At 39.1% G+C, this 20,614-nt stretch overlaps 4 protein-coding genes and 1 non-coding gene across 5 annotated transcripts; 3 read left to right on the top strand and 2 right to left on the bottom strand.

Moving 5' to 3' along the window:
• The first annotated feature begins 231 nt into the window (after window positions 1-231).
• LOC104211963 (uncharacterized) lies at window positions 232-1,137 on the top strand. Its single transcript, XM_009761118.1, has one exon. It carries the CDS (start codon window positions 232-234, stop codon window positions 1,135-1,137), a length of 906 nt encoding a protein of 301 aa, XP_009759420.1.
• On the bottom strand, window positions 289-395 carry LOC138876661 (small nucleolar RNA R71). Its single transcript, XR_011402003.1, has one exon. It is a non-coding gene; the product is annotated as a small nucleolar RNA R71 (small nucleolar RNA).
• Window positions 1,138-6,440: 5,303 nt separating the features above from the next.
• LOC138875626 (uncharacterized) lies at window positions 6,441-8,595 on the top strand. The gene is made up of 3 exons (XM_070154475.1): window positions 6,441-6,516; window positions 8,037-8,323; window positions 8,392-8,595. Exons 1-3 carry the CDS (start codon window positions 6,441-6,443, stop codon window positions 8,593-8,595), a joined length of 567 nt encoding a protein of 188 aa, XP_070010576.1.
• A 1,107-nt stretch (window positions 8,596-9,702) lies between these two features.
• LOC138875625 (uncharacterized) lies at window positions 9,703-10,188 on the top strand. The gene has a single exon (XM_070154474.1). The coding sequence runs from the start codon at window positions 9,703-9,705 to the stop codon at window positions 10,186-10,188; it is 486 nt and encodes a 161-aa protein (XP_070010575.1).
• Window positions 10,189-13,979: 3,791 nt separating this feature from the next.
• Window positions 13,980-14,426, bottom strand: LOC138875624 (secreted RxLR effector protein 78-like). Its single transcript, XM_070154473.1, has one exon. It carries the CDS (start codon window positions 14,424-14,426, stop codon window positions 13,980-13,982), a length of 447 nt encoding a protein of 148 aa, XP_070010574.1.
• Between the last annotated feature and the right edge of the window lie 6,188 nt (window positions 14,427-20,614).

The raw sequence follows: 20,614 nt of genomic DNA, 5'->3' as shown, positions 1-20,614 counted from the left end.
ACAACTTTGAAATCAGGACTGGCCTGATTCAAACAATTCAACAGTCTTGCATCTTCACTGGAGACGCAAGTGAAGAACCACACAGTCATTTAATTGACTTTTTGGAACTTGCTAAAACATCTAAGTATAATGGAGTACCTCTGAAGCTATCAAGTTAAGGCTATTTCCTTTCTCTTTAAAAGGAGATGCCAAGGCTTGGTTGCGAAGTTTGCCACAAGGTTCCATTACCACATGGGATCAAACGACTCAGAAATTTTTAAACAAATATTTTTCCCTGCTAACCTCACAAAGTTAAGACAAGACATATCTAATTTCTTGCAGACTGACACAGAGTCAGTTTATCAAGCCTGGGAAAGGTTAAAAGCAATGTTAAGAAAATGTCCACACCACGATATTCCTGAACATATGCAATTGTATATTTTTTATCATGGGCTAAAACCCTCTTCTAGAAATGTGATAGATGCAGCTGCAGGAGGTTCAGTAATGGGAAAAACAATAGTGGAAGTGTTGCAATTGTTGAATGAAATTTTTGAGAATGTCATCCAATGGCCATCTGAGCGTATAATTATCAAGAAGGCCGCTATAGTAAATCAGGTTGATGCTTTAAATACACTAACACATCAAATTGTTTCTTTGGCACAAAAGTTTGAAACTTTTCAGGTGAATACACAACAACCAAGCCAATCTGAGGCTTGTGACATGTGTGGAGGAAATCATCAGAACCATGAATGTCAAGCAACCAATCACAATAATGAACATGTCAATGTCATCGGTTACAAGCAATATCCTTTTGGAAGTCCAATGGAACAGAAACATCCAGGATTTCAATGGAGCAATCCAAATGGTGCAGAGAACTCTCAAAGCTTCCAGAAGCAACAAATACAAGGTCCACCCAGATACCAGAATCCAAACCATGGTCAATCAAACTTTAGACCTTATCAACAAGCAGTGCCCTATCAGCAAAGGCCTCAACAAGCTCACTCAAGTCTTGATGATCTTCTGTATAAATATATTAAGGTCACCAATGAAAAGATGGAGAGCCAAAATTCATCCCTAAAAAATCTGGAAATACAGTTGAGCCAATTGGCAGCTCTTGTTTCAGAAAAAAGATTCAAGGTCCTTTACCAAGAAATATAGAGAAAAACCCAAAAGAACACCTTAAGGCCATCACCTTACGGTCAGGTAATGAGCTTGATGAACCCTATACAAACCAGTCAGAACAACAGGTAAACAACGGTAAGAATGTTGAAATACCCTCTGAACCATATGAAAAGAATGAAGTCAAGAAAAAAGAAGAAAAAAATATTGAAAAATTGACTCCTCTCCCTGTGACTATTCCCTTTCCACAAAATGAAAAGAGAAAAGCTTGACAACCAATTTGGAAAATTTTTGGAGATTTTAAAATAAATTCACATCAATATTCCTTTTATTGATGCTTTGTTACAAATGCCTTCATATGCCAAATTTTTAAAGGAAATTTTGTCAAGTAAAAGAAAATTAGAAGAAATTTATGTGGTAATGCTTACGAAAAAATGCAGTGCTATACTTCAAAATAAGCTACCACAAAAACTTGGTGATCCAGGCAGTTTTACAATTCCATGCACTTTGGGAGGAGTATATTTGGAAAAAGCACTTTGTGATTCTGGAGCTTCAATTAATTTAATGTCATTTTCTATCTTTAAAAAGTTAGATCTTGGTGAAATAAAAGACACAAGTGTTTCACTTCAGTTTGCAGATCAAAGTACTAAGAAACCTAAGGGAATAATTGAAAATGTACTCGTAAGAGTAGATAAGTTTGTTTTTCCTGTAGATTTTATAGTACTTAAAATGAAAGAATGTCCTAATGAACCAATAATTTTAGGTAGACCATTTCTTGCTACAGGAAGAGCAATTATAGATGTTCATCAAGGACAATTAATTGTAAGAGTTGATGAAGAAAGAGTCATATTTGATATGCAAAAGATACTAAGATATTCAGGAGATGAAACATCATCTTCATGTTTTTCAATTGACATGATTATTTATCTTACAGATGAATTCAAAGATGTTCAATTAATTCCAGATTCAATGGAAAGATGCTTGATCAAATTAAGCACCACAAAAGACGATGATCCCACCATCAGAAGAGAAGCTGAAATATTGGACAAAGATTCAGAAGAAGAAGAGATGAAATTCGAACAAGTTCAATCAAAAATTGAACTCGAAACTCTCCCTTCTCATTTTAAATATGTTTATCTTGAGCAAGAATTATTTCCAGTAATTATTTCATCTTCTCTTACTGCAGAACAAGAAAATAGTTTGATTAAAGTATTAAAAGCACACCAAGGAGCCTTGGGGTGGACTGTAGAAGATATTAAAGGGACTAGTCCGGCTATTTGTACACACAGAATCCTCATGGAGGATATCTACAAGTCAATAGTCCAGCCGCAAAGAAGATTGAATCCAATAATGCAGGAAGTAGTGAAAAAAGAAATCGTAAAGCTGTTGACAGCAGGTATTATATACCCCATTCTGATAGCCCGTGGGTAAGTCCCATTCAGGTAGTACCAAAGAAAGGAGGAATGACAGTTATAAAAATGAAAATAATGAGCTCATACCTACCAGGACTGTTACAGGATGGAGAATCTGTATTGATGACAGACGTCTCAATGATGTCACAAGAAAAGATCATTTTCCTTTGCCATTTATTGATCAAATGTTGGAAAGAATTGTCGGATATGGTTTTTACTGTTTTCTTGATGGCTATTCAAGATATAATCAAATACCAATTACACCAAAAGATCAAGATAAGACAACCTTCACATGCCCTCATGGAACATATGCCTATAGGAGAATGCCATTTGGTCTGTGCAACGCTCCTGCTACATTTCAGCGTTGCATATTGGCAATTTTTGCTGACATCACTAACAAATTTCTTGAAATTTTTATGGATGATTTTACACTATTTGGAAAAACATATAAGGATTGTCTTAACCATTTGACCTTAGTTCTTAAAAGATGTGAAGAAACAAACTTAGTTCTTAATTGGGAAAAATATCATTTTATGGTTACGAAAGGAATTGTTTTAGGACATAAAATCACTGCTAAAGAGATAGAAGTTGATAAGGCAAAAATTAAATTTATAGCAGGATTACCCCCTCCCACTACTGTGAAAGGAATTAGAAGCTTTCTAGGTCATGCGGGTTTTTACAGACGATTCATAAAAGACTTCTCAAAGATTTCAAAACCGTTGACTAACCTCTTGATGGAAGACACTAAGTATGATTTTTCAGGTGACTGTGTGAAAGCATTTGAAACCCTTAAGGAAAAGTTATCAACTGCACCTGTAGTTGTGTCTCCTGATTGGAACCGATCTTTTGAGGTCATGTGTGATGCTAGTGATATAGCAGTTGGAGCTGTTTTAGTCCAAAGAAGGGATAAGATTTTTTGTCCCATTTACTATGCTAGTAAGACATTGAGAGAGACACAAATAAATTCTGCCACGACAGAAAAAGAGTTAATAGCAGTAGTGTTTACTTTTGATAAGTTGTGTTCCTATTTGATAGGAACCAAAGTCACTGTTTTTATTGATCATTCAGCTTTAAAATACCTCTTAGCTAAGAAAGATGCTCTACCTAGATTATTAAGATGGATTTTACTTCTGCGAGAATTTGACCTTGAGATAAAGGACAAAAAAGGGATAGTAAACACTACCCTTAGTTTAATGAGATAAAAGAAGAATTTCCTGATGAACATACTTTTTCAGTTGACACAATTGTGACTCAACCACCCTGGTTTGCAGATATCACGAATTACTTGGTTGGAAAGTGGATATCGCAAGATTTTTCTTACCAGCAAAGAAAAAAGCTTATATCTGATGCAAAGTATTATCTGTGGGATGAACCTTACTTATTCAAAAATTGTGCAAATAATATCATTAGAAGGCGTGTACCTGAAGAAGAGATGAATAAAATTCTATATCACTGTCATGATGGAGCAATTGGAGGACATTATGCAGCAAATCGAACAGCTTTTAAAGTTTTAGAAGTCGGTTATTCTGACCCACACTCTTTAAAGATGCCCGAGCATATTTAGCACAATGTGACAGGTGTCAGAGAACAGGTAATATCACCAAGAGAAATGAGATGTCACTGCAATCAATAGGTATGTGAACTATTTGATGTTTGGGGAATAGATTTTATGGGTCCTTTTCCTTCTTCTCACTCTTTTGAATATATCCTTGTGGCTGTGGATTACGTGTCAAGATGGGTTGAATCCATCCCTACAAGAAAGAATGATCCTCGTACAGTGTGTAATTTTCTTAGAAAAAATATTTTTACCAGATTTGGCACACTGCGAGTCATCATTAGTGACCAAGGAACTCATTTCATCAATATGCAATTTTCTGCTTTACTGTCAAAATATAATGTGACTCACAAAATAGGAACACCATATCATGCTCAAACTCAAGGGCAAGTTGAGGTTTCCAACCGCGAGTTAAAAAGAATTCTTGAAAAAATTGTTGGAATCTCAAGAAAAGATTGGTCTTTAAAATTAGATGATGCATTATGGGCGTATCGAACGACTTTCAAAATGCCAATTGGAACATCTCCATATAGATTAGTCTTTGGAAAAGCTTGTCATTTGCCCATAGAATTAGAACATAAAGCTTTTTGGGCATTGAAAGCACTGAACTTTGATTTAACCTCCACTGGTAAAAAGCGATTTATTCAGGTTAATGAATTGGAAGAACTGAGATTGGGAGCCTATGAAAATGCTAAAATTTAACAAAAATATGGCATGACAAGTTGATCCGACCAAAGAGTTTCAAAATTGGAGGTCAGGTACTTCTTTATAATAGTCGACTCAGGTTATTCCCAGGAAAATTAAAATCCAAGTGGACAGGTCCTTACAATGTTATAGGTGTTACTCCGTACGGGGCAATTGAAATTCAGAAAAATGGAGGAGACAAGTTTAAGGTAAATAGTCACAGGCTAAAATTGTACTATGGAAGACATTTTGAACAACATCCATCGGTTACTTTGATAGACTGATGAATTCTGCAATTAATAAGTTGAGCTGACGACGTTAAACTCATAACTAAGATACAAAACCTATAGCCATTGAGGGAGAAGCACTGGAGCCTCATAAGACCAACATAGATTTGGGTAATTAAATGCTTAATCAATTGATCTGGTCAATATCCATGTTATTGTACAACCAGAACATGTCATGAAGGCCTCTACAAAAACTGAGTCACCTGTGTAGGAGTAACTCCATGGTGATCGGTATGCCTAAGTAACTGGTTGATTAACCATTTAATGAATCAATTCAAAATATTGGCACAGGTAAATTTGTTGGTTTATATTTAAACCAGGACCAAATGACTGATAAGGTCTTAAACTAGTCAGTCTATTATATATAAAAACATGTGTTGTCACACACTCTTTCAAGTTTTTTCTTCTCTCTCCCTCCCTCTCTCTCTCTCTCTCTATATATATATATATATATATATATCCATCTTTTATTTTATTCTTAATTGTTGTTCTTGTACAATATTAAAGTTTTAAAGTAAAAGTTTACATATTTTTCAAACATAATTTTTTTCATTTATGTCATATAACTTCCAAATTTGTGATTTTATTTTTGTGAAGGCAAGAACGAGTATCTCCAAATTTGAGAAAGTTTGGAATTGAGAAGCATTATGATCTCAACAGGTAGAATCAATAAAATTCTGCTAAAACTTGCCCCAAATGTCTATCAAGGCGAAATTCTAGACAACACTTTTTTTAGGATAAAATTAGGCTTTCTTTGATACCCTTTTTAGCCTATCTATTTTTAACCACAAATATTTATATTTTACCTTTTAGCACCCAACTTTGAGCCCAAAAAAAAAAGAAAATAAAAAGAGGGATAAACCAAATTTTATTGATACACTATATTGGTTTATCCTACAAAAAGATCGATACTACTCCTTCCGGTTATAGTTGAGAAAAAATGATTATTAAAGCAAACGATGAAGGAATACTTGTGGAGTAAATGTTCTATTTCACTCTAAAAAAAGGGGAAAAGAAAAAGAAAACAACGTGTATATATCAGTAGAATAAATTCTTGGTTCAAGAAGCTTGAATTTAAGGAATCTATTAAGAGAAATGATGACTTAAGTGATATTAATTATGGAATTGGAGACCGGGACCTTTAACTCAATCTCTAGAATTATTTTCTTTATGTTGAGTTGTACATAGTTACTTTGGTAAAATAGTCAGCTCTCATAATAAAGCTGGATGGAACAAAGTTACTACCAATATATCCCTTTACCTTACCATCATTAAGCCTATCATTACAAGCCTGAAAAAGTCCTAAATTAATTTTAGAAATTAGTGTTGATTCTACATTAGTGGAGACTGACATAAAGGGCAAGCCTATGGACAAAATTTGAGAAACTCGAAATTGTGATCATAATGTTATCGATCTCAAAAGGTTCATCAAAAGAGGAGTTGAAAGTTTTTGGCAAACAAAAGCAGAAGCAGAAACAAGGTATAGATTTGGCGACTTGAAAAACTTATAGGTTTTGAATTTTATGTGAAACTTTATTTTTTTACTTTTCTACTCTACAAGAAACAACAATTATTAATAAATATACAGCCTCGAGGACGAGCAAGGATTCAAGTGCGGGGGAGTTTGATGACTATAAAATATTTCATATATTATATACTTAAAAATAAATTATTTTAAATAATATATATATATATATATATATATATATATATATAATATGTCAATTATCTGTATTTTCTAATAGTATTTTGCAAGAAATAAAAATATCATGATAAAGTAAATAAAGGAATAAAAAGAGAAGCACGAGGCATCATGGCAAAAGAACCACGAGGCATCATGGCAATAGAAGCACGATGCATCATGGAAATAGAAGCACGACGCATCATGTCAAAAGAACCACGAGGCATCGTGGAACCTTATGAAATTTGATTTCTATAAATAGGATATTTGTGTTGAAAGGAGGAGGATCATACGTGCCTAATTAGCAACTTTTCTCTAGCTTTTGTCTTTACTTCTCTCATTATCTCATTCATTTTATCTTGTAGTTTTTGAATTTTCTAAGAGTGTTGATAATATTTTAAGAATATCTTTCTTTGTGAGATTTAAATACTCCATAATGGAGTAATCTCTTTTGTTGGGATAGTTGATGAAGCTAGATATAGTATAATATTAATCTCAATTTTACTACATGCTTGACCTGAAATTTTCTAAGTTTATTTTGATATTATGCTGAATATTAGTTTTAATTAATTATTATCACTTCTATTTATTTATTCTCCAAAGTTAGTTGTATGTCAATTTTGTAATTCTCACGAAGCAAAATTAATATACAATAACTATTGGGTAAAACAATTTAGGCAAGAAAATTATTTCAGTTTAATCGTCACGAGCCATATATCAATTGATTTACATAACCTCGCGGAGTGTTATTAATTGATTATTTCTTAGTGAGCAAAATATAATTGTATTAGCAATAAACAGTTATTCCTAAGAGAAATACATGTAGAAGCTACGATTTTATTATTATCATGATCGAGTGAATTCAATGATTCCCAACTCTTTTTAAATATAAATCTTCCGAAAGTTATTTTGTTTCAACTTAAGCAATTTAAATTTTCAACAAACAAAACTTCATCAATCTGATTCTCTCAAATAGTAGTAAGAATATTATAAGTTTGTAGCTACATTCTCCAATCTCTGTGGGACAATATCATAAACTATACTTGAATTTGACAAAGTACGAGTAGCAAAATCTTATACGCATTGGCCTCGTCATCCGCCTAGAGGCCGAGGGCAAGTGGATAGTGGCCATCCTAGAGGTGGAGACCAGTCAGGTGGCGCTCCAGCTAGGTTCTATGCATTTCCAGCTAGACTAGATGCAGTAGTCTCAGATGCCATGATCACAGATATTATTTAAGTATGCGATAGGGATGCTTCGGTACTATTTGATCCATGATCTACGTATTCATATGTTTTATCTTTGTTTGCTCACTTTTTAGGTGTTCCTCGAGAGTCTTTGGGTACTCCTTTATTTGTGTCCACGCCAGTGGGTGATTCTGTTGTTGTGGATTGGATTTACTGGTCATATATCGTGACTTTCTGTTGCTATGAGACTAGAGCAGATCTTCTGTTACGTGACATGACCGACTTTGAGGTCATCCGGGGCATGGACTGGTTGTCTCCATGTCAAGTCGTCCTTTATTTCCATGCCAAGACTGTTACCTTGCCGATATCAGAGTTGCCTAGATTAGAGTGGAAGGGTTCAACTGTCAATGCATCTAGTCAGGTTATTTTTTTTCTAAAGGCTCGGCACATGGTCGAGAAGGGTTTTTGTCTTATCTTGCTTATATTCAGGATACTGCTGCAGAGACTCTAGTGATTGATTCAATGCCCATGGTTTGGGAGTTCTACAATGTGTTTCCTTCTGATCTACCAGGCATGCCACTAGATCGTGACATTGATTTCTGTATTGATTTGGCTCTAGGTACCCAACCTATCTCTATTCCACCGGACCATATGGCTCCGAAAGAGTTGAAGGAGTTGAAAGAACAGCTTTAGGAGTTACTAGCAAAGGGGTTCGTCAGACCGAGTGTGTTACTTTTGGGTGCATCAGTGTTGTTCGTAAAAAAGAATGATGGGATTATGCGGATGTGCATTAATTACCGCCAGTTGAACAAAGTTACCATTAACAACAAGTAACCGTTGTCGTGTATTGATGATTTGTTTGACTAGTTGTAGGGTGCCAGGGTGTTCTCTAATATCGACTTGAGATCGGGGTATCATCAACTGATGATTCATGATTCGGATGTTCCAAAGATGGCTTTCCAAACTAGATATGGGCACTATGAGTTTTTGGTGATGTCCTTCGGCATAACCAACACCCCGATGGCGTTTATGGATTTGATGAACTGGGTGTTTAGGCCATATATTGACTCATTTGTCATTGTCTTCATTGATGACATATTGATCTACTCGCATAGCATAGAGGAGCACGAGCAGCATTTGAGAGTTGTGCTTCAGACCTTGCGGGAACATAAGCTATATGCTAAGTTCTCCAAGTGCGAGTTCTAGTTAGATTCTATGGCATTCATGGGGCATGTTGTATTAGGTGAGGGTATTAAGGTGGATCCCAGAAAGATCGATGTGGTCCAGAGTTGGCCTCGTCCTACCACAGCAACCGAGATCAGGAGTTTCTTGGGGTTAGCAGGCTATTATCATCGTTTGTGGAGGGCTTATCATCTATTGCAGTGCCTTTGACTAGATTGACCCAGAAGGGTGCTCAATTCTGATGGTCCGATGATTTCGAGGTGAGCGTTTAGAAGCTCAAGACAGCATTGACTACAACACTAGTGTTAGTGTTGCCTTCCGGTTCAGGGATGTACAACTGTGTATTGCGACACTTCACGCATTGGCCTGGGTTGTGTATTGATGCAGTAGGGGCGAGTTATTGCATAAGCTTCACGTCATCTAAAGCCCCACGAGAAGAATTACCCCGTACATGACTTAGAGTTAGCCTTAATAGTTCATTTTCTCAAGATCTGGAGGCGTTATCTTTATGGGGTGTCCTGTGAGGTTTACCTGATCATCGCAGCTTGCAGCATTTGTTCAAGCAAAGAGATCTCAATTTGAGGCAGCGCAGATGGTTTGAGTTACTAAAGGGCTGATATGACCATCCATTATCATCCGGGCAAGGCGAATGTGGCTACGGATGACTTGAGTAGAAAGGCTGAGAGTATGGGTAGTTTGGCATTCATTTCAGCAGAGGAGAGGCCATTGGCGTTGGACATTCGGTCCTTGGATAACAGGCTTGTGAGGTTGGATATTTTCGAGCCCAGTCAAGTTCTTGCATGCATCATCGCTAAGTCTTCATTATTTGAGCAGATCAAGGCTCATCAGTACGACGATCCACAGTTGTTGGTTCTAAGGGAGATGGTACTACAGGATGGTGCCAAGGAGGTTACTACCGGTGAGGATGGTGTTTTGCGACTCCAGGGTTATATATGTGTTCCCAATATTGATAGATTGAGGGAGAAGATTCTAGAGGAGGCACGTAGTTCTTGGTATTCTATTCATCCAGGAATCTATTCATATGGGTGCTACGAAGATGTATCGCAACCTGAGGCAGCATTATTGGTGGCCGCAGATGAATAAGGACATAGTTGAGTATGTAGCGAGGTGCCTAAATTTGCAGCAGGTTAAGTATCAACACCAGAGGCCATGTGGCCTACTTTAGTAGATGGTTATACCTAAGTGGAAATGGGAGCACATCACTATGAACTTCGTAGTTGGGTTGCCGCGGACTTTAAGGAAGTTTGATGTAGTTTGGGTCATTGTTGATGGGTTGACCAAGTCGACACACTTTATTCCAATTGTGACTACGTATTCTTCAAAGAGATTGGCGTAGATTTACATTGAGGAGATTGTTCAGTTGCATGGTGTGCCTGTTTCCATCATTTCATATAGAGGCCCTTAGTTCACTTCGCACTTCTGGAGAGTAGTACAAAGCGAGTTGGGTACCCGGGTAGAGCTCAGCATGATCTTTCATTTGCAGACCAAAAGGCAGTCGTAGTGGATGGTTCAGATCTTGGAGGATTTGCTCAAAGCATGTGTGATTGACTTCGGAGGGCAGTGGGATCGATTCTTACCTTTGGCCGAGTTTTATTATAACAACAGTTATCAGTCCAACATTGAGATAGCTCCATTTGAGGCTTTGTATGGTTGGCGATGTCGTTCGCCCATCGGATGGTTTGAGCCTGGTGAGGCTAGGTTATATGGTACTGATTTAGTGAAGGATGCCTTGGAGAAGGTGAAGTTAATTCAGGAGCGACTTCGCACAGCACAGTACAGACAGAGGAGTTACACGGATCAGGAGGCACGCGATTTATCATTTATTGTGGGCGAGAAGGTTCTCTTGAAAGTTTATCCAATGAAGGGAATCATGAGATTTGGGAAGAAGAGCAAGTTGAGCCCAAGATTTATTGGTCCATTTAAGGTGTTGAAGCGAGTTGGGGAGGTTGAATATGAGCTTTCCTTGCCTCCCAGTCTATCAGGAGTTCATCCGGTTTTCCACGTGTCTATGCTCCGGAAGTATGAGGAGGAACCAGTTGCCACTGTTGACATGCAAGTTTGTCAATTGAGGTTTAAGAAGATTTCTGTGGTAAAGGTCCAGTAGAGGGGTCAACCAATTGAGGAAGTGACTTGGGAGACCGAGGAGGACATGCGTAGCAGATATCCACACCAACTCAGCACTCCAGATATGATTCTAGACCCGTTCGAGGACGAACGTTTGTTTAAGAGGTGGAGAATGTAACGACCCGACTAGTAGTTTTGCTTTCTAGGACTTCGTTCCCCTAATTTAGACTCCCCTACAGTTTTATGACTTGCGGGGATGGTCGGTTCGGGCTTGGAAGGGTTCGGGTTGAAATCAGAACACTTAGTTCCTTAATATTATTTTATAATGGTTAAGTTTGACTTAAGTCAATATTATGAGTAAAAGACCTCGGCATGGGGATTGGACGGTCCCGACATGGTTATATGATGATTTTGGACTTGAGCATGTGTTCGAATCGGTTTTCGAATGACCCGGGAGCATTTTGGCACTTAATATTGAAAGTTGGCGTGTTGAAGGTTCTTCAGTTCTTTAAGTTTGGATTGGAGTAGACTTGCTATCGAGGTCCGTTTAGGATTTCGAGCATGGGAATGGTTCCGTATGGTGTTTTATAACTTTCACATAATATTTGGTGTCAGACCGAGTAGTTTAAGTATGATTCGTCGTGTTCGGAGTAAGTTGGAAAACTTGAAGTTTATGAATTGATTCGATTTGGTTTTGGGGTGCCATTCTTAGTTATGATTTTTTTACGCGTTCCGAGGGTTCGAGCGAGTCTGTTTTATGTTTACAAACTTATTGGTATGTTTGGCCGAGGCCCTGAGGCCCCCATGTAGGATTCAGAGGGTCGGTGGAGCTTGATTTCACTTTGGAGAAGAGCTGAAGGTGGCTAGCATAGCGGCATCGCATGTGTGGCACCTTGTTCGCAAAATCGGAAGTGACCAGCCAAGCCTGGTTTTGTAGTTGCGGGAGCCTGGATGCAGGTGCGTATCTGTAGGCGCGAGACTCTTTCCACAAAAGCAGAATTATGGGGGCTGGCTTCGGATCGTAGGTGCAATCCACTTTTCCGCATAAGCGGGCTCGAAGAAGCAAGACTTTGTCCACAGAAGCGAGAGGGGCTTGCCTGGGCAAGTTCCGCACCTGCGACGATTTGTCCGCATAAGCAGAGCTACAGGTGGGACTATTTTGTCACAGGTGCGAAAATCGCTGGGGCAGTAAGGGGTGCATTTATATCGGACATAGGTTCTTTTCTCTCATCTTCACTTGGGGTGGTCGATAGAGGAGCTCTTAGAGATGGATTTTTCGTCTATCATCGTGAGGTAAGTAATTACTACTTATTGTGAGTTTAATACGCAGATTTTGGGTAGATTCTTAACATGTGGGTTGTAGAAATTATAGGTTTTAGTTGAAAACCCTAGATTTTGATAAAAATAGGATTAGACCATGAAAATGGATATGGAATTGAGTAGAAATTATATATTTGGGTTCGTGTGGTTATTTGTAACATTTATCTTCGAAAATTCCCGGAATCAGGGCATGTAAGCCCGTGGGCGAATTTTAGGAATCTTTCAATTTGGGTTGGGTAATGACTCTAGAAGTTAAATTATGAAATTTTGAGTATATATTGATTAATTTATATACTATTTAACTAGTTTCGGATTGTCCGGTAACGACTTGAGGCTTTAGAAAGAATTTGTGGACCGGAAAGTGAGCTTTGGGACAAGGTAAGTCTCTTGCCTAACCTTGTAAGAGGGGATTTATCCCATAGGTATTTTAAATTTCCATTTGCTACTAATTTTGGTTTCTACGTACGAACGAAGTCACGAGAGTCTGTGCGTATCTACAAATCAGGCTTATGTTTGGGTAGTTTCAGGACTCTATCATGTAATACAACAACAACAATCCAGTAAGATCCCACAAATGGGGTCTAGAGAGGCTAGAGTGTACACAGACCTTACCCCTACACCGGAGGAATAAAAAGGCTGTTTCCGAAAGACCCCCGGCTTAAGAAGAAGAAAATAAACAATAGACAATAGATCAATGACAACAACAGATGCCAGGAAAATAGTATCAGCATCGTAAGAAACAGAAAAAATAGATGTAAAATCAATAACAACAACCAACAATAATGCCATAGAAGATAGTGTGGAAACTACATTAACCACTAATAACCCACAGGGAAACATTATCAGCCTATCCCCATCCCCGGAACAACAAAGAAAAATGCTCGACTCCCTCCTAACCTGCAACCTTAATGCTTGACCTCCACACCTTCCTATCTAGATCCATGTCCTTGGAGATCTGAAGTCATTCCATGTCCTGCCTGATCACCTCACCACAATACTTCATAGACCGCCCTCTACCTCTCCTCGTACCTACCAATGTCAACCGCTCACACCTCCTAACCGGGGCATCAATGCTTCTCCTCTGCACATTCCTGAACCATCTAAGCCTCGCTTCCCGCATCTTGTCATCCATGGGAGCCATGCTCACCTTCTCCCGAATATCTTCATTCCTAATCTTATCCAGCCTAGTGTGCCCGCACATCCATCTCAACATCCTCATTTCTGCAACTTTCATCTTCTAGGTATGAGATTCTTGGCTGCCCAACACTCAGCCCCAGACAGCATGGCCGGTCTAACCATCGCTCTATAGAACCTGCCTTTAAGTTTTGGTGGAACTTTCTTGTCACACGGGACTCCAGATGCTAACCTCCATTTCATCCACCCCACTCTTATACGTTGCGTGACATCCTCGTTTGTATCCCGATCCCCCTGAATAATTGACCCAAGGTACTTGAAACTTCCTCTCTTGGGGATGACTTGTTAGTCAAGCCTCACATCCATCCCCGTTTCCCCCGATGCATCGCTGACTTACACTCCAGATATTCTGTCTTAGTCCTACTAAACTTGAAACCTTTAGCCTCAAGAGTCTGTGTCCATACCTCTAGCCTCTCATTAATGTCGCCTCGCCTCTCATAAATCAGAACTATATCATCAGCGAACAACATACACCATGACACCTCCCCTTGAATATGGTGTATTAGTGCATCCATCACCCAGGCAAATAAGAACGAGCTGAGCGCAGAACCTTGGTGCAACCCCATAACAACCGGGAAGTGCTTTGAGTCATCTCCCATAGTCCTAACCCAAGTCTTAGCTCCCTCATACATGTCCTTTATCACCTTAATGTAAGCTACTGGCACATCTTTCACCTCCAGGCATCTCCAAAGAACCTCCCTAGGAACCTTGTCATACGCTTTCTCTAGGTCAATAAACACCATGTGCAAATCCTTTTTCCTATCTATGTACTATTCCACCAACCTCCTGATAAGGTGGATAGCTTCTGTAGTGGAACGACCCGGCATGAACCCGAATTGGTAGTCGGATATAAATACTACCCTCCTCACCCTCCCTTCTACCACCCTTTTCCAAACATTCATAGTGTGTCTTAGTAACTTAATGCCCCTATAATTGTTACAATTCTGAATGTCACCTTTGCTCTTGTATAGAGGTACCATTGTACTCCACCTCTATTCATCTAGTCTTGAATATAACATCAAACAGCACAGTCAGCCATTCCAAGCCTGCTTTACCCACACACCTCCACAATTCCACCAGAATTTTGTCTGGCCCGGTTGCTCGACCCCTACTCATCTTGCGCATAGCTCCCATGACCTTCTCAGCCTTAATATGGCTACAATAGCTAAAGTCTTGGTGACTCACTGATTTCCTCAATTCCCCTAGCTCAATATCTCTATCCAATACTTCATTCATAAGCTGATGGAAGTAATCCTGCGATCTCCGCTTAATCTGGGCATCTTCTATCAGTAATGTACTCTGCCTTCCTCGTCCTTGATGCACCTCACTTGATCCAGGTCACGGGCCTTCCTTTTTCACACCTTGGCCAGCTGAAATAACTTCGTCTCCCCTCCTTTAACCCCAAACTCCTCATACAGACGACCAAATGTTGTATCCTTAGCCTCCGTGACCGCTAACTTTGCCTTCTTCCTGGCTTCCTTATACAGATCTTCCTCTGTTCTCTCTCACCACGTCATTCCACCACCAATTGCCTTGGTGCTCGCCAGAGTAACCCTTCCAGACCCCTAGCACCTCTCTCGCTGCCTTCCTTATACAGTCCGCTATCGATTTCCACATCTTGCTGGCATCCCCTCTACTCTTCCAGGCTACCATAGCCATCAACCTCCCCTCCAACTCTTGAGCTTTATCCCTTGTCAAGGCTCCCATTTTGATCCTGGGTTGACCTTGAACAAACCGCTTCTTCCTCTTTAATAATATACAGACGTCCATCACCAAGAGCCTATGTTGTGTCGAGAGGGTCTCACTCGGAATAATCTTGCAATCCTCGCACAGCCACCTATCACATCTCGTGAGGAGGAGGTAACCAATTTGACTCTTATACACCGCACTCTGGAATGTAACCAAATGCTCCTACCTCTTCGGAAAATTAGAGTTCGCGATCACCAACTCATAGGATCTAGTGAAATCCAACAGTGAGGTACCTCCTCTGTTCCTAACCCAAAGTCGAAGCCTACATGCACCTCGTTGTAGCCACCAACAGACAACCCTATATGCCCATTAAATCCCCTCCTATGAATAACTTCTCCGTAAGCAACATACCATGCACCAACTCGTCCAGCCCCTCCTAGAAGCATCTCTTAACCTCCTCATCTAAGCATGCTTGCAATGCGTAGGCACTAATAACATTCAGAGTGATCCCTCCAACTACTAACTTAATCGTCATTAATCTATCATTCACCCGCCTGACATCAACCACTGACTCTCTAAGTTCCCTATCCACTAAAATACCCACTCCGTTCTTACCCTTCTTGGCTCCCGAGTAATACAGTTTATACCTGTTCGCATTCGTCGCCCTTGATCCTATCCATCTACTCTCCTGAACACAAGCTATATTGACCGTCCTATTCTAGAGAATCTTCGCTAACTCTATAGACTTACCCGTCAATGTCCCTATGCTCCATGATCCAATTCTCAACCTACATGCTCCATTGGTCCCCTTACCCCCTTTGGGCCTCGTTCCTTCCCCTATCTCCTTCCCTCACCCACCGCCCACCCCGAGGACATGCCCTTACTCCACCATAATATATCCCAGCCACTATATTTATGGTAGCCTAGGGAAAATGCTAACACAAACAACAACGGTCCAACTATAAGCAAAACAAGTATTAAGTACAGGCCTGCTACTAGAATAACTAAACCAGTACGAACTACTACGGCAACAATATAACTAACACAAGAGGAAGAGAAATATAGAGTGGGAGGTACCAACTCCCGAGAATAGAACCTGGAGTCTCGACTTGATGTACACCGGAGACTGCGGAGCCTGATGTACTCCCTTCCAACTTCTCTCTGTTCCTTGGTAAAGCTCACCAACCTGCTCAACTATGTTTACGTGTGCGTCTCCCGCCCATCTCCAAGTGCCGCAACAATACAACCGGAAAAGCAGACAAATACCATGGACCAACAAGAAATGGGAGGGGGTAGCAGGGCAATCATTGTACTAATGCGAATCTGGGGTGGTCAGACTTGGTGGACTACTATCGCCGGACTGCAGTCACCGAAAAATAAGAGGAGTGTTACGCTCCGCACTATTATATTACGATGATGGTGCACCATGTTGTTATATCGCGCATTTCGTACTAAAGGTTTCGTCGTAAGTTAATCGACGTAGACTCGGGGATGAGATTATTATTGAGGTTATAAGCATTTATGCTACTTATAACAGGCGATAAGTAAAGTGCCATGAAGGTTAAAGAGTGAACGAATCAAAGAAAATGAGTTTCATTGAAGATTGTCTATTTGGGATAAAATACGGTCCGAGCTATAATACCCAGTATTTATGGATTAGTGCCATACAAGGTACTACGTGACCATGATAGTAAGGTGTATAAGGTGCATTAAAAATGAGTAGTACTTTAAGTAAGTTGAGATAATTCTTAATTATGTGGATAATTAGTTAATTATTGGATAATGGGAGATTACCTAGTTAATTAAGAAATTATTGGGTGATTAATTAATGAAATTGGATAAGATTAAACCCCCTCCCTCCCCCCCCCAATCTGGCAGCAAGCCACCCCAAGATATATGACTCTTAAGTCATTACTGATTATGTGGCAAAGACTAAGGATTAAGGGTATATGGTTAAGCCACCACATAAAGTGGGGCCCACATCCATATATAAGATATCTCAAGCTTAAAGTGTCATGAATAGAAACATAAGTAACTTGAGAAGTCTAATATGCATCTGCATATATCACATAAAGAAACTTAAGATCTTCAACAATTCAAAGAAACTTGAGATTTTGCAGTTATAAGGGAGTATGGTGCAATATTTCTCAAGAATACCATATGGATTTTCCCTACTCCGACCTTGTGGTCACTTGTTTTATAATAATTAACGTGTGTTAGAGGGATTGTCAAGAGAATTGACTTAGGTATGTTAAGGTTATCCCTTCTTTCTTTTTGGCATGATCTATACGATACAAACGAAAGGAGCAAATGCATCACTTCCATAAATAACTCTATTCATAGAAATAGTAGAGATGCTTATATTCTCGAATCCTCATATGTCTTATTATTCTATCATCTGTTCATGAATCTCAGAATAATACGTAAGTTAAAAAAGTTTACTTCATGATACTACTCAAAGGCATAATTGTCTTATGACATTCCGAGAGATTTTATTGACATAATTCTCATGCATTACATTCATTTATACATTGACCCAAGACCAAATGACATTTTATATATATGTGTGTGTGTGTATGTGTGTGTGTGTATGCATATATGGGATATGGGAAAAGGTTACGGCATAATATACGCACCACCACCTGATCAGATGGTATACATTGATGATTTTGCCCACAGTGGCCGAGATGATATGATGAGATATCCTCAGAGGCTTGATGATGGTATGAACACATGTACCTATGCACGACATAACATTCATATGCATAAGCATGACGCTATAAGTATTTTATGATTTACATAGTTATCCAGACTTAAAGGTTGAGTCATTTACTCCATGTTTCTTCCATGTCTTTTATATACTTATTTATGTGCCTTACATACTCGGTACAATAATTGTACTGACGCCTTTTTGTTGGGGACACTGCATTCATGCCTACAGGTATAGACAATCAGTTTGATGAGCCCTCATAGTAGACGAGGTAAGCATTCAGCGAAGGATCGGTAAGACTTCACCTCATTTGGAGTGCAGCCGAGTCTATGAGTCATCGTATCAGAATTGTGCTATAGACTTATGGGTAGTCCGGTACCCTATCCCATTTGATGTCAAATACTCTTAGAGGCTTTATAGACAGAGGTTCATTTTGTACAGTATGTCAGAGGCCTTGATGGCCCACATGTATTTATGTTTTAAGAAAAATGGTTCATTAATACATTGCTTTCCCACTTATAGCTATACATTACGAGTCGTGTCCATGTTGGCCCAGTTACGAATGATAGTATGATAAGAAAGATATGTTATGGTACTCGGTTGAGTAAGGAACCGGGTGCCCGTCGTGACCCTTCGGTTTGAGTTGTGACAAAAGTGGTATCAGAGCAGTTCTGTCCTAAGGAGTCTACAAGCCGTGTCTAGTAGAGTCTTGTTTATGGGTGTGTCGTGCACCACACTTATAAGCAGGAGGTTATACGGAATTTAGGACTATCACTCTTTCTTCTTACTCTAGATCGTGTGGTAGCGCTCACTTATAAGAATTCAAACTCCTAAATTCTATTTCATTCGTAATAAGACAATACCTACATCCAAAGGACAGTTAGTAAGAGATTGCATGTTGATGTGGAAGAGTTGAGTCAGAGGAACTCGATTTTGTATGATGTTTATGATGAGCAAATGTAAGGTCTTCAGCAGATCATGTATGTACCAGTTGTTAAAGAGCCCTAAGGCATGAATATTTATCCACCCATATGGTAAAAAGCAACGAGAGAATTAGAAGGTACAAGTTTCAACAAGTAAAAGAAGCAAGGTGAAGAAGGGCAGGAGGTACCAAGTTAGTAAAGATGAACATTATCTAAAATTTAGGAAGAGAGATATAAGCATTTTGATTTTTGAGTAACCTTCAACAGTAACAGAGTTATGTACAATTGGCAACACCCATCTCATTTATACCCTATAGGGGCTAACAAAAGTAGTATAAGAGAAGGACGGATATTAGGATCCTGCTGGGGTTAGAGTGACCCAAAATAGTGGATGGATTGTTTTGTTAGTTGATATTTCCGAAGGATATTGCAAATGTGCTAATAGATCTCCTGGTGAGACACCTAGATGGTGCACTCTAAAATAGTACAGCTCGATATGAGTACTACAAAGATAGGCACTGGAATCCTTGAAGGGATAAATATTACCTAAGTGTGGCTCCCGTCCCTAGTAGAGCAAGAATGTTAAGCAACACGAAGAGCCAGTGGATGGATCAAGTGGAGCTAAAAGCAAAAGAACATCTTGTTAAAGTTTTCAGAATAAAGTGATAGACATGAATGTTAGCAGGGAAATAAGGAAAGAGATAATGAAGCATTATGAGTAAAATGTGATATATGGATGACAATGGTAGATCAAAAAAATGATAGTATTGCAGAGTCTATAGTCAAGTAAAGGAAGAGACGAGAGGTGACATACCTTGAGACAACAAGAGAGTATAGGCCATAAGTCGTATCGTCATTTCGAGAAATAAGTTCGTGATGCTAATGTTATTACTAGAAGGAAAAGTTAGACCCCAGAGTAATAGAAATCAGTATGGACTAGTGAACAAGATAAACTAAACATAAACTAGGGACTAAGTGATTTGATAATGGTTGGCATCATGAGAATTTCAGATTGCATTCCGGCGATAACAGAATGGACAACAGAAGAAGATTCATAAGAAATTCGGAGAATGGTCATTCAGAAAGACGATTCCCTAAAGCAAGCAATGTGAGCGAAGTTAAGCTTAAGGGACTGTATGTACCAGTTACACTAAGTGTCACCCTCACGAGTAAGGAATTTTTGTTATCCTTGGTACAAAAGGATTACTACAAGGTGAGTAAGGGCCATCGATGATGTGAAAAGACGCCAAAGATGAAGAGGCAAAACATCTATAGGTAGATCGTTGTAACACTAAATCTTATTACTCCCCTAAAGGGGGGAATATGGAGTGATGTGGCATTAAGTTAAAACTAAGTGATTCTAGTAACTATGGAATGGCAAAGGAAGAATACGATAAAAATGAGAAATGGATGAGATTACACTTATTACTTTATGCAAACCCAACGTCAAGGAGAGGAAGTAAGGGTTCCTGTCCAGGATGTTATTGATAAATAACGAACCAGTGCAAGGTGTAAGTTAAAACAAAAGAAATAACCCAAGAAAGATTACGCTGAATATTGATATGAGAATGGGCTAACGAGTAGTTAGTAGTTGATTCAGGAAGAGCCT

Source organism: Nicotiana sylvestris, chromosome 8 (genome assembly GCF_000393655.2).
Source record: "Nicotiana sylvestris chromosome 8, ASM39365v2, whole genome shotgun sequence".
Lineage (NCBI taxonomy): Eukaryota > Viridiplantae > Streptophyta > Magnoliopsida > Solanales > Solanaceae > Nicotiana > Nicotiana sylvestris.
Note: the sequence above shows the minus strand (reverse complement) of the source record. Positions and strands in the feature narration are given on the sequence as shown.